This window comes from Procambarus clarkii, chromosome 22, assembly GCF_040958095.1.
Source record: "Procambarus clarkii isolate CNS0578487 chromosome 22, FALCON_Pclarkii_2.0, whole genome shotgun sequence".
Lineage (NCBI taxonomy): Eukaryota > Metazoa > Arthropoda > Malacostraca > Decapoda > Cambaridae > Procambarus > Procambarus clarkii.
Window position 1 is genome coordinate 37,010,659 of NC_091171.1, and position 13,272 is coordinate 37,023,930.

At 45.9% G+C, this 13,272-nt stretch overlaps 2 protein-coding genes across 2 annotated transcripts in view; one reads left to right on the forward strand and one right to left on the reverse strand.

Annotated features, from left to right (window-relative positions):
- The window catches only part of LOC138367363 (uncharacterized), a 293,394-nt gene that overhangs the window by 153,458 nt on the left and 126,664 nt on the right, over positions 1-13,272 (forward strand). The gene's annotated exons all lie outside the window — the stretch shown is intronic.
- LOC138367522 (testis-specific H1 histone-like) lies at positions 7,447-8,211 on the reverse strand. The gene has a single exon (XM_069329205.1). It carries the CDS (start codon positions 8,209-8,211, stop codon positions 7,447-7,449), a length of 765 nt encoding a protein of 254 aa, XP_069185306.1.

The following is a 13,272-nucleotide window of genomic DNA, read 5'->3' on the forward strand; positions in this document are numbered from 1 at the left end:
CTGATGGGTTCATCCAGTGCTTAGGTTTGAACTCTCATAAAGGCCCTTGTGAATTTGTTCATAGTTATAATGATGGCAATGGTGATGATGGGGATGAATGGAGGGTAGGTGGGGATAGGGGGGGGGGGGGTAGGTGGGGATGAGTGAGGGTAGTGTGGATGCAAAATATATAAACAGGCACCGAACAAAATCACGTCAACAGACACCAAAAAATAACAACCACAACAACACCCACAACATCAACAACCACCACCACCACCACCACAACAACAACAACCACAACAACACCCACAACATCAAACACCACCACCACCACCACCACAACAACAACAACCACAACAACACCCACAACATCAAACACCACCACCACCACCACAACAACAACAACCACAACAACACCCACAACATCAAACACCACCACTACCACCACCACCACCACAACAACAACAACCACAACAACACCCACAACATCAAACACCACCACTACCACCACCACCACCACAACAACAACAACCACAACAACACCCACAACATCAAACACCACCACCACCACAACCACAACAACCACAACAAAACCCATAAAACTTGCCCTCTAAAAAAAGAAAAGTCAAGAATTCCCACAAAATCACCGAAACTTCGCCCGAGTCCCCAAGCAAGCGCAAAACAAATACAAAAGCCACAACAAAAAACAATGACAGGCCCCCCCCCCCTTAGGGCGCCGCATGCGTCAATTCACAACTCGAGGAACACCTCCAGACGGAGAGAGAGATCCTTCTCCCTCATCCTAATTAAGTCCGGAACGCCCTAATGAATCTATTATAAAATTTTCCTACCTGCGGGGAAAAACCGTAATACTGGTAATTACGAAAGATTTCCTCCTTCCTTCCTTCCTTCCTTTCTCAAGATTAGGAAGATTGAGACCCGTCTTCCTTCATCAGAATGTATTCACTCGGAATGCTTTGGGATTAGAGCCCAAATTGAATCTTCAGATGTTTTGATGTGTGAGCTGGACGAAGATGGAGATATGGTGCACTCACTGGTGTGTGTGTGTGTGTGTGTGTGTGTGTGTGTGTACTCACCTAGTTGTGCTTGCAGGGGTAGAGCTCTGGCTCTTGGCCCTGGAGAGGTCCCACCTCTCAACTGTCAGTCGGTGTACAGATTCCTGAGCCTACTGGGCTCTATCATATCTACATTTGAAACTGTGTATGGAGTCAGTCTCCACCACATCACTGCCTAATGCATTCCACCTGTTAACTACTCTGACACTGAAAAAGTTCTTTCTAACGTCCCTGTGGCTCATGTGGGTACTCAGTTTTGTAAGGTAGTGATCATGTCTCTCCTTTCTACTTCACCTGAGTACTGTGTTTCTTCATGTTACTGTACTGTACTTCATCTTCACCTGCGTGTGTGTGTGTGTGTGTGTGTGTGTGTGTGTGTGTGTGTGTGTGTGTGTGTGTGTGTGTGTGTGTGTGTGTGTGGCTTGTGTACTCATCTTAATTTGTTTACAGAGTTAAACAAAAGCTCCCCGGTTATACATTTCCATCTTCTGGTAGGTTGCAGTAATGGCTTTTATTCCTTCCGTTTCTCGTGTTATTTCATTTAAAGTTGCGTATTAATTGTACCGCAACAATGTCCTCTTGTACATCGTTCAATTTGCTTGTGGCCCTTCCGGTGAATATGTTTTTCCTTGATGTCTCTTCGGTTCATCTCTGTCTCCAGCATCCACACATGGTCTACCCTGGTCCTACCTCATCTGTGTCTCCAGCATCCGCACGTGGTCCCCCTGGTTCTACCTCATCTGTGTATCCAGCATCCACACGTGGTCCCCTGGTCCTACCTCATCTGTGTCTCCAGCATCCACATGTGGTCCCCTGGTTCTATCTCATCTGTGTCTCCAGCATCCACATGTGGTCCCCTGGTCCTACCTCATCTGTGTCTCCAGCATCCGCACGTGGTCTCCCTGGTCCTACCTCATCTGTGTCTCCAGCATCCGCACGTGGTCCCCCTGGTCCTACCTCATCTGTGTCTCCAGCATCCACATGTGGTCCCCTGGTCCTACCTCATCTGTGTCTCCAGCATCCACACGTGGTCCCCTGGTCCTACCTCATCTGTGTCTCCAGCATCCACATGTGGTCCCCTGGTTCTATCTCATCTGTGTCTCCAGCATCCGCACGTGGTCCCCTGGTCCTACCTCATCTGTGTCTCCAGCATCCACACGTGGTCCCCTGGTCCTACCTCATCTGTGTCTCCAGCATCCACACGTGGTCCCCTGGTTCTATCGTTGCTCAGTTTGAGCATTGCCGCTTTATCCACCGTGTCAATTCCCCTTAATGTCTTGTACGTTGTGATCATCGTCACTTTCCCAAGTTGCATTTCCTCCCACGAGAGTTTGAGCTCGCTCAGCCTCTCACTGTAGGCGAGGCCCCTCTGCTCTACAGTAAGTCTAATATCATATATATGTTCTTTTTTGGTTTATATTTTATGCTATTTAGTGTGTGGATTCAATATTTGGTGTTTTTGTCGTTTTGATCATGTTTGTCTGTTTGTTTACCGTAAGTTTCCTTCTTAGGTTTCTGTGTATAGGTTTGGGTGAGTCCTTTGCTTTGGTTGCAATTTTTTTTTTATTTATTTTGTTTCTCTGCCTCTCTTCACTAATCATTTGCGAAGCAGCATCATAACATCCATTTTCATTAATCTTCGGTCACTGCATTATCTTTAAATGTGTTCACTGTTTCAGTACAGTGATTTAAAGTCGTATATACTTTAACAGTATTTCACCTTTGTATTAATATCCTCGGCATAAAAAGTCGTGGTAATGTATATGAAAAGATGTTGAGGCATTATAATAATTTTTTATTATATTTTACCCATGAAATGAAAAAAATACCCATCGGCAAATCTACGAGAACTGTTATTGAGTAGTGTAAAAAATTAATCTTCTTAATTATAATTTACGTGGTCTGTGGTCCTTATAAATGTAATTATAGATCGAATTATCAGTTATGTAAAGCATAATATTCGTTCATATTCGTGACACTTATTTGTGCTAAACACTGACTGCATTAGGTGGCACCTTTGTAGGCCTCTGGTGGCTGATTTGGAAATTATTTAATCGCAATTTTGTAAGGAAATGTTTGACAGTGGTAAATGTCCCTGAGGCTTATATTCCTGCTTGATCACTTTACTACTCTCAAGTACGAGGTTTATATATATATATATATATATATATATATATATATATATATATATATATATATATATATATATATATATATATATATATATATATATATATATATATATATATATATAAAATAATAGGGGTGGTAGGAGAGGAAAAGATTAAAGTATTCAGTGAGAATCCACAAGGTCTTCTCTGAACACTATTTATTTTCTTCTTCGAGGATGTGGGTCCCCTTAATTAAACCAGTGGTGGTACCCCTAAATATATATATATATATATATATATATATATATATATATATATATATATATATATATATATATATATATATATATATATATATATATAGATATATATATATATATATATATATATATATATATATATATATATATATATATATATATATATATATATATATATATATATATAGCCAATACAGCAAAAGACTAAAAATCATTTTAAGAATATCCAGTTTTCCTTTTCAATTCTGCCCAAGGCAGGAGAATCGCATCTGTATTCCTCTAAGACAGGAGCGGAAGAGCGTTCTGCTGTTGAGTAAGGAATGCCCCGGGGTGGAAGAGGCCGTAGAGCAGAAAGCCATGTTGAGGAGGAAAAGGCATTATGGAGGAGAGAGAGAGAGAGAGAGAGAGAGAGGGAGAGAGAGAGAGGGAGAGAGAGAGAGAGAGAGAGGGAGAGAGAGAGAGAGAGGGAGAGAGAGAGAGAGAGAGAGAGAGAGAGAGAGAGAGAGAGAGAGAGAGAGAGAGAGAGAGAGAGAGAGAGAGAGAGAGAGAGAGAGAGAACTGGGAGACAAATAAATAAGAAAGTAGAGAAGTAAATAAACAAGGAAACATTCTAAAAAAAATATCAAACGAAACAAATGAACACGGAAGATGCTAAATTAAAGAGAATAACATGCAACAGGCAGCAAAATGATAAAAAGGAAAATACTACAGGTAACAATAAAGAAACTCTGGGCCAGGAAAACATAGTAATAAAGTAGCGAGCAACCAACGTACCCGCTTCTCTTCCGCAAGTCAAGCGAGCTTCCGTCCTCCAGTTGCCACTCCATCTGGAAATTACGGAGCTCCCCACGGGGATGGAAAATGTGTTTCCGTTTCTATATTAAAATGTATTTAACATTCCTGCCTCCCTGGTTGGAAACCTCCCATGGATAGAGTGTCCCTCGCGGGCCAGAAACCTCATGGATAGAGTGAAGTGTTGATAAATTATGGGATAGAAATATCCTTCTCTATTAAATAAAACATTTCACTATAAATGATATATCGCTGTAAAGGGATATATAATGCTATAAGGGATATAGGTATACACCAAGGAAGCCCATCTACAAATCCCGTTCCTCATTATGTAAACATAATATAAATTCACATATATGCAAATTGTCAATCTAAAATCAAAATGTTTATGGGAAACAGCTCCCTAAATTTTTGGCGCCGGATGTGCTGTATGGCCGAGGGCCGGATGGATGGGTGCTGATGTTCACAAAACGGCCGGCCGGACTGCCTGTTATTATGTCCGGTCGTTCTAGAGTTCCTTAATTTGGGCATTCTTCTATATTTACTTTTGTCAATCCTTCCCTTTAGTATCTTGTACGTCGTTATCGTGTCCGCCATATTTCTTTCTTTTCTCCAGTGTAGTGAGGTCCAGTTTCTTCAGTCGTTCTCCATAGTTCAGTCCCCTTAGCTCAGGAACGAACCTTGTTACATATTTTGCACCTTTTCTAGTTTTGCTTTGTTGCTTGTTTAGGTAGGAGGCTCCATGCTGGCGACTGAGTCACAATAACGTGGCTAAAGTATGTTGACCAGACCACACACTAGAAGGTGAAGAGACGACGACGTTTCGGTCCGTCCTGGACCATTCTCAAATCGATTTGAGAATGGTCCAGGACGAACCGAGATGTCGTCGTCCCTTCACCTTCTAGTGTGTGGTCTGGACAACATAGGGGCTCCATGCTGGTGCAGCACACTCAATAACACATCTCACAAGAGATGTCTACACCGCTCGGAAGGAATCATTGTCCAGGTTCCTGAAGGATAACCGGACTGTTTGTCTGTGACCGATTATGCAGTCGTCGCTTATCCTGCTGATGTTTGCCTCTGGTCTTAGATCTCCAATTATGTTTACTACTGAGTCTTCCTCTTTTGTATAATGTTGGAAAAATATATATTTGCCTTCTCGTTCATCCTATACTGTGTTTGGGGTCTTTTTGTTCCAGCTGTTATTCTCGTAACCTTGCATTTGTCAGGGATAAAGTCAAGGTTACTGGGATATTATTGAGCTTGTTTCCTCTGTTAGGTTGTTTACATGTGTTAGGATAGGAGAGGCTCTATAGGAACGATCCTTGAGGTACTTGAGGTGTGTGTGAGAGAGAGAGAGAGAGAGAGAGAGAGAGAGAGAGAGAGAGAGAGAGAGAGAGAGAGAGAGAGAGAGAGAGAGAGAGAGAGAGAGAGAGAGAGAGAGAGCAATCACAACCACTTACTTTCCCTCTTCCGGTGGAATGAATGCAGCAACTCACAAAACCCGATAGTTTTTGACCGACGGGGAAAAAACTCGATTTCCAGTCCATCTCCGTTCGCTTGACAACACAGGGAAAATTAGTATTTTTTTCGTCGTTTTATATTATGAAGAAAAAATGACTTCTGGTAATAAGGAGTAATCTATAATTATAAGCGAATATCTGTCTCTTTGTTTGTCGTTCTGTCTATCCGAGGCTTGTGCAAGGATTAGTGGCTTGTGCAAGGTTAGTGGCTTGTGCAAGGTTAGTGGCTTGTGCAAGGTTAGTGGCTTGTGCAAGGTTAGTGGCTTGTGCAAGGTTAGTGGCTTGTGCAAGGTTAGTGGCTTGTGCAAGGTTAGTGGCTTGTGCAAGGTTAGTGGCTTGTGCAAGGTTAGTGGCTTGTGCAAGGATAGTGGCTTGTGCAAGGTTAGTGGCTTGTGCAAGGTTAGTCGCTTGTGGAAGGCTAGAGGCTCGCGGCTAGTCTCACCCGACTTTCCAAGATGAATCATAGGAGTTACGGGAGTGTCACAGACCATATCGGAATCTATACCAAGCGCCCCCCCCCCCCCTACTCCTTCACTCATCCGATTGTTCATGAAGTGGGAAATAAAATTGTGGGTTGTGTTTTCCGTAGAGTTTTAATGCTGTGCCGGGTCATGTAGTAATACTGCATTACTGAATGTTGGGAAGGAGAAGGAAGAAGAGTTGGGGAGAGGGGAGATAGAGTGGGATGGTGGAGAAGAAAGGTGTGTGCTTGGGTATACCCCAGTGTGTGTGTTCGAACCTTCCTTATGGCTCCTATTAAACTTCTCACTGAGTATCAGGGTGTGGGCCCCTCAAGTACCCTGATATGAGCCCCCAGCCACCCTGATATGGGCCTCCAGGCCCCCTAATATGGGCCCTAGGCACCCTAATATGGGCCCTCAGGCACCCTAATATGGGCCTTAGGCACCCTAATATGGGCTCTAAGGCACCCTAATATGGGCCCTCAGGCACCCTGATATGGGCCCCCCCCAGCCACCCTGATATGAGCCCCCCCAGGCACCCTGATATGGGCCCCCCAGCCACCCTGATATGGGCCTCCCAGGCCACCCTGATATGGGCCCTCCAGGCACCCTGATATGGGCCCCCCAGGCACCCTGATATGGGCCGCCAGGCCACCCTGATATGGGCCGCCAGGCCACCCTGATATGGGCCGCCAGGCACCCGGGTGTGGGCAGTATACTGGTCGCGGGTTCGAGTCACCTCACAGCTCCAGGTGACTCTCCACGTTGGTATAATTTCTCTCTGTGTAATTATTATTCTTATCATCATCCTCATAATTATTATTACTGTTTACGTGAGTATATAAACAGTTATTATCAAGCGATTTGACTTATAGAGAAAATCATCTCTAATCCGTAATTAGTATATTGATAATTAACAGGAGAAAGAGCTAAGCCAGTGCGGTTGTCCAACCACTTCGACCATCGAGGATCGAACTCCGACCTGCAAGAAGCGAGCCGGTTGCCTTACCGACCAGCCCAAGTGGTTGTAGTTATGTCAAATGCTTGGGGAAAGGCATGTGGATGAGTTTGTCGAGCTCTAGTTCCCAGACTCCGACTTTTTAGCGATTCTCGTCTTTAGATCATAATGCCAAGTTGGTGGGTCCGTGACTAGGTCTCCTGGGTGACTAGGTCTGGTCAGCCAGGCTGTTAGATGCTGCTTCTTGCATTCTGGTGTACGAATCACAGTCATGTTTGATCAGTTATCTTTTTGGGTACAATTTTAACACGATTAGTTTCGTGAGTTTGTGAGACATTGTGGGCGTGCGGCACTGTGGGCGTGCGGCACTGTGGGCGTGCGGCACTGCGGGCGTGCGGCACTGTGGGCGTGCGGCACTGTGGGCGTGCGGCACTGTGGGCGTGCGGCACTGTGGGCGTGCGGCACTGCGGGCGTGCGGCACTGTGGGCGTGCGGCACTGTGGGCGTGCGGCACTGTGGGCGTGCGGCACTGTGGGCGTGCGGCACTGCGGGCGTGCGGCACTGCGGGCGTGCGGCACTGCGGGCGTGCGGCATTGCGGGCGTGCGGCACTGCGGGCGTGCGACACTGCGGGCGTGCGGCACTGCGGGCGTGCGGCACTGCGGGCGTGCGGCACTGTGGGCGTACGGCACTGCGGGCGTGCGGCACTGCGGGCGTGCGGCACTGCGGGCGTGCGGCGCTGCGGGCGTGCGGCACTGCGGGCGTGCGGCACTGCGGGCGTGCGGCACTGCGGGCGTGCGGCACTTCGGGCGTGCGGCACTGCGGGCGTGCCGCGCTGCGGGCGTGCGGCACTGCGGGCGTGCGGCACTGCGGGCGTGCGGCACTGCGGGCGTGCGGCACTGCGGGCGTGCGGCACTGCGGGCGTGCGGCACTGCGGGCGGCCGGCACTGCGGGCGTGCGGCATTGCGGGCGTGCGGCACTGCGGGCGTGCGGCACTGCGGGCGTGCGGCACTGTGGGCGTGCGGCCCTGCGGATATCTAAGATTTGTCATAAATCCGGCCAGGCGCCCCAGGGGTCAGGTGGCGCAGTGGGCCGCGCTAATTCCATTTAAATATCTCATGTGTGAGGTGAGAGAGTGGGTGGGGGGGAGGGAGGGAGGGAGGGAGGGAGGGAGGGAGGGAGGGAGGGAGGGAGGGGTGGGGTAGGGGTGGTTGAAGGCGGGGTGGATGAGGGAGGGAGGGACAGGAAAGATGGGGGCGCTGGGGGGGGGGACACAAGAGGTGGGGGGCAAGAGGAAGAGAAAGAAGGGAAGGAGAGTGGAAGAGACATATAGAGAAGAGCCAAGACCGGGGTAAACAATGGAGAAATTTTTATTTATGTGTTATTGTATTGACTCGTGTACCCTGAGGTACAGTGTGCTGTTGTGTACACATGGGAGAGTAGCTCACACTCTTGTACAGTGTGCTGTTGTGTACACATGGGAGAGTAGCTCACACTCTTGTACAGTGTGCTGTTGTGTACACATGGGAGAGTAGCTCACACTCTTGTACAGTGTGCTGTAGTGTACACATGGGAGAGTAGCTCACACTCTTGTACAGTGTGCTGTTGTGTACACATGGGAGAGTAGCTCACACTCTTGTACAGTGTGCTGTTGTGTACACAAGGGAGAGTAGCTCACACTCTTGTACAGTGTGCTGTAGTGTACACATGGGAGAGTAGCTCACACTCTTGTACAGTGTGCTGTTGTGTACACATGGGAGAGTAGCTCACACTCTTGTACAGTGTGCTGTTGTGTACACATGGGAGAGTAGCTCACACTCTTGTACAGTGTGCTGTTGTGTACACATGGGAGAGTAGCTCACACTCTTGTACAGTGTGCTGTAGTGTACACATGGGAGAGTAGCTCACACTCTTGTACAGTGTGCTGTTGTGTACACATGGGAGAGTAGCTCACACTCTTGTACAGTGTGCTGTTGTGTACACATGGGAGAGTAGCTCACACTCTTGTACAGTGTGCTGTAGTGTACACATGGGAGAGTAGCTCACACTCTTGTACAGTGTGCTGTTGTGTACACAAGGGAGAGTAGCTCACACTCTTGTTCAGTGTGCTGTTGTGTACACATGGGAGAGTAGCTCACACTCTTGTACAGTGTGCTGTTGTGTACACATGGGAGAGTAGCTCACACTCTTGTACAGTGTGCTGTTGTGTACACAAGGGAGAGTAGCTCACACTCTTGTACAGTGTGCTGTTGTGTACACATGGGAGAGTAGCTCACACTCTTGTACAGTGTGCTGTTGTGTACACATGGGAGAGTAGCTCACACTCTTGTACAGTGTGCTGTTGTGTACACAAGGGAGAGTAGCTCACACTCTTGTTCAGTGTGCTGTTGTGTACACATGGGAGAGTAGCTCACACTCTTGTACAGTGTGCTGTTGTGTACACATGGGAGAGTAGCTCACACTCTTGTACAGTGTGCTGTTGTGTACACATGGGAGAGTAGTTCACACTCTTGTACAGTGTGCTGTTGTGTACACATGGGAGAGTAGCTCACACTCTTGTACAGTGTGCTGTTGTGTACACAAGGGAGAGTAGCTCACACTCTTGTACAGTGTGCTGTTGTGTACACATGGGAGAGTAGCTCACACTCTTGTACAGTGTGCTGTTGTGTACACATGGGAGAGTAGCTCACACTCTTGTACAGTGTGCTGTTGTGTACACATGGGAGAGTAGCTCACACTCTTGTACAGTGTGCTGTTGTGTACACATGGGAGAGTAGCTCACACTCTTGTACAGTGTGCTGTTGTGTACACAAGGGAGAGTAGCTCACACTCTTGTACAGTGTGCTGTTGTGTACACATGGGAGAGTAGCTCACACTCTTGTACAGTCAGCAGCAAGGAGGGAAGACCGGGGGAGAATACAGGAGGGTATGGGGGGGTAAGACAAGGGGATGGGTAAGTGCGGGGGGAGGGAAGGAAAGATAGGGAAGAGACGGGGATGGGGATAGAGGGAAGGATGGTAGTATATAACAATTATAATAGTTACTCTTCCTTCATTGTCTGTCTGTCTGTCCCTCTCTCTCTCTCTCTCTCTCTCTCTCTCTCTCTCTCTCTCTCTCTCTCTCTCTCTCTCTCTCTCTCTCTCTCTCTCTCTCTCTCTCTCTCTCTCTCTCTCCCCTGACTCCTCTCCACTCCACAGTTATGGTAACACCCAGAGAGGCCTCTCAGCGCGAGCAGCACACGAAAACAAGGCTCTTCTCCGCGAGATTTTGGTCTGTAGGTGTACACTGCACGCAATTGGAGACTTAATTAACCGCTTCAAGCTTTCTTCCCCCTAAAGAGGCGTTCAGGGGGGGGGGGATATGAGGGAGTTGTGTATTAGTCTATATATATCTATATATATATATATATTTACCTATATGTGTTTGCATGATAGGTTTCAGCTCCTGCGCCCCGTCGCTTATTTGTTTATACCGGCTGTGCCTATTCTATGTGGAGTTTAGACAACAAATACTTTTAGTATCTTCGTTTGCTTATTTCAAGTCGGGTTTTCAGACGTCTTTATGGCTAACTTGACTTCCTAAGCACCAGCCATATCTTGTCGGTTTTCACCTGTTCATGCTTAAAATGTCTGTTGTTGTCTCTGTCAATGAACCAGAGGAAGGAAAGGATTTTATAAGTAAGCGATGGCACAGAATTACTATAGAGCACTTGAAAGGGATGCGAGGGGGCAGGATAGCATGACAGAGAGAAAAAGAAACATTGCCCAATCACTCGGACAATCGGAGATTGAACTCCTGCCCAAGGTGACGACAGCTGGGTCCTTAAACTTGCTAAACATAAACTCATTCATCATATTCGCGTGTGCTATTTACATGTACAAAACCTTGTTCCAAATGCTAATGTTGATCTGAATCTTTTCCTTGATGTAACAGAACCCAGGAGCACCACACCAGAAATAAATATATCTTTGATATCTCCAGAGTCAAACTAAATCTGTGCAAACACTCCATGAACATAAAGGGACCCAGTCTATGGAACACACTCCCCATTGAATTAAAAAGTTGTCCAGCCTATGCCTTATTCAAAAGTAAAACCAAAAAGTACTTAATTTCATCCTCATAGTTTCCCACCTCGTGCTTCAAACTCCCACTGTATCTTGTACTTCCCACTTCCCCAATATTAACACCTAAGACATATATCTTCCCCAGGGTAATCACCTCTGTCAATTTTGATTGCAGCTATATCGTGATAAAATTTCGCTACAATGTACCTTTTCATCTTACCTGATATATTAGATTAAGGACCTGCCCGAAACGCTGTGCATGTTATTGGCTTTGCAAGAATGTAAATATACCAATCTTATGCAATTTCACAAACCAATTGAACCATCTTATAAACAAAAATTATTATTATATATATATATATATATATATATATATATATATATATATATATATATATATATATATATATATATATATATATATATATATATATATTAGCCAGAACGCACTTCTCAGCCTACTATGCAAGGCCCGATTTGCCTAATAAGCCAAGTTTTCATGAATTAATGTTTTTTCGACTACCTAACCTACCTAACCTAACCTAACCTAACATTTTGGGCTACCTAACTTAACCTAACCTGTAAAGATAGATTAGGTTAGGTTAGGAAGGGTTGGTTAGGTTCGGTCATATATCTACGTTAATTTTAACTCCAATAAAAAAAAATTGACCTCATACATTATGAAATGAGTAGCTTTATCATTTCATAAGAAAAAAATTAGAGAAAATATATTAATTCATGAAAACTTTGCTTATTAGGCAAATCGGGCCTTGCATAGTAGGCTGAGAAGTGCGTTCTGGCTACTAGGTACGACATATATATATATATATATATATATATATATATATATATATATATATATATATATATATATATATATATATTTATATATATATATATAGCCTGTCCTCGCCGCTATGTCCTCTAAGCTCAGCGACTAGTCTCGTAGCAAACTTTTGGGCGTTAATATTAATTCGTGTTTTTCTTGTGGGTACTCCATACTGGGGCTACAAAAACCAGGACATGTCTAAGATAGGCAGTGTATAATGTCTGAGCTTCTTCTTGTTCAGCCTCTTGAAGGCTTCACGATTGTTGGGGCAGCTTTGCTTACGCTGCTGATGTTATTCAGTTAACATGGGCCGCAGGTGATAGCTTTGGGTTATGGCATCTTTCAGGTCATCTGTGTGTGTGTGTGTGTGTGTGTGTGTGTGTGTGTGTGTGTGTGTGTGTGTGTGTGTGTGTGTGTGTGTGTGTGTGTGTGTGTGTATGTGTGGTTGTGTGTTAATGTGTTCTCACCTATCAGTGACGCTCTCCCTTATCAGTTCTCACCTATCAGTGACGCTCTCCCTTATCAGTTCTCACCTATCAGTGACGCTCTCCCTTATCAGTTCTCACCTATCAGTGACGCTCTCCCTTATCAGTTCTCACCTATCGAGGAAATGAGGTCTAACTCATTGTACCCCGCCCTCTAGCGTTATTGCACCTGTTGTGTTATAGCTTAACTACTCACTCGCTCAAATTCTTTGTCGAATCTGCCTTTTAATGTTGTATATGGAGGTGGCTTCCACAGCTTCTTCTCTCCATTTAATAACATAAAAGTTCCAAAACCCCTCTCACCACCACCACCCCATCACCACCACCACCACCCCATCACCACTACCACCACCCCTTCACCACCACCACCCCATCACCACTACCACCCCTCTCACCACCACCACCCCATCACCACCACCACCCCATCACCACCACCACCACCACATCACCACCACCACCACCACCCCATCACCACAACTACCCTCATCATCACTCTAGTAACGATTGAGTTCAAATAACAAACTAACGAGTGAAGCGGGTGTTGTCGTAGGGTAATATAAGCAATAAACGGCTACCAGGGAGGGGGGGGGGTGTGAGGGGTGGGGGAGAGAGAGAGAGAGAGAGAGAGAGAGAGAGAGAGAGAGAGAGAGAGAGAGAGGCAGGAGATAAGAGGTAATTACTGAATGGCGAGTGCTTAGTAAACAGTCAACACAACAGGAATATCGCTGATAAGA

Bases quoted from the DNA above. Each gene is read 5' to 3' on its own strand.
- LOC138367522 (XM_069329205.1), bottom strand. From the start codon at position 8,211: ATGACAAATCTTAGATATCCGCAGGGCCGCACGCCCACAGTGCCGCAC.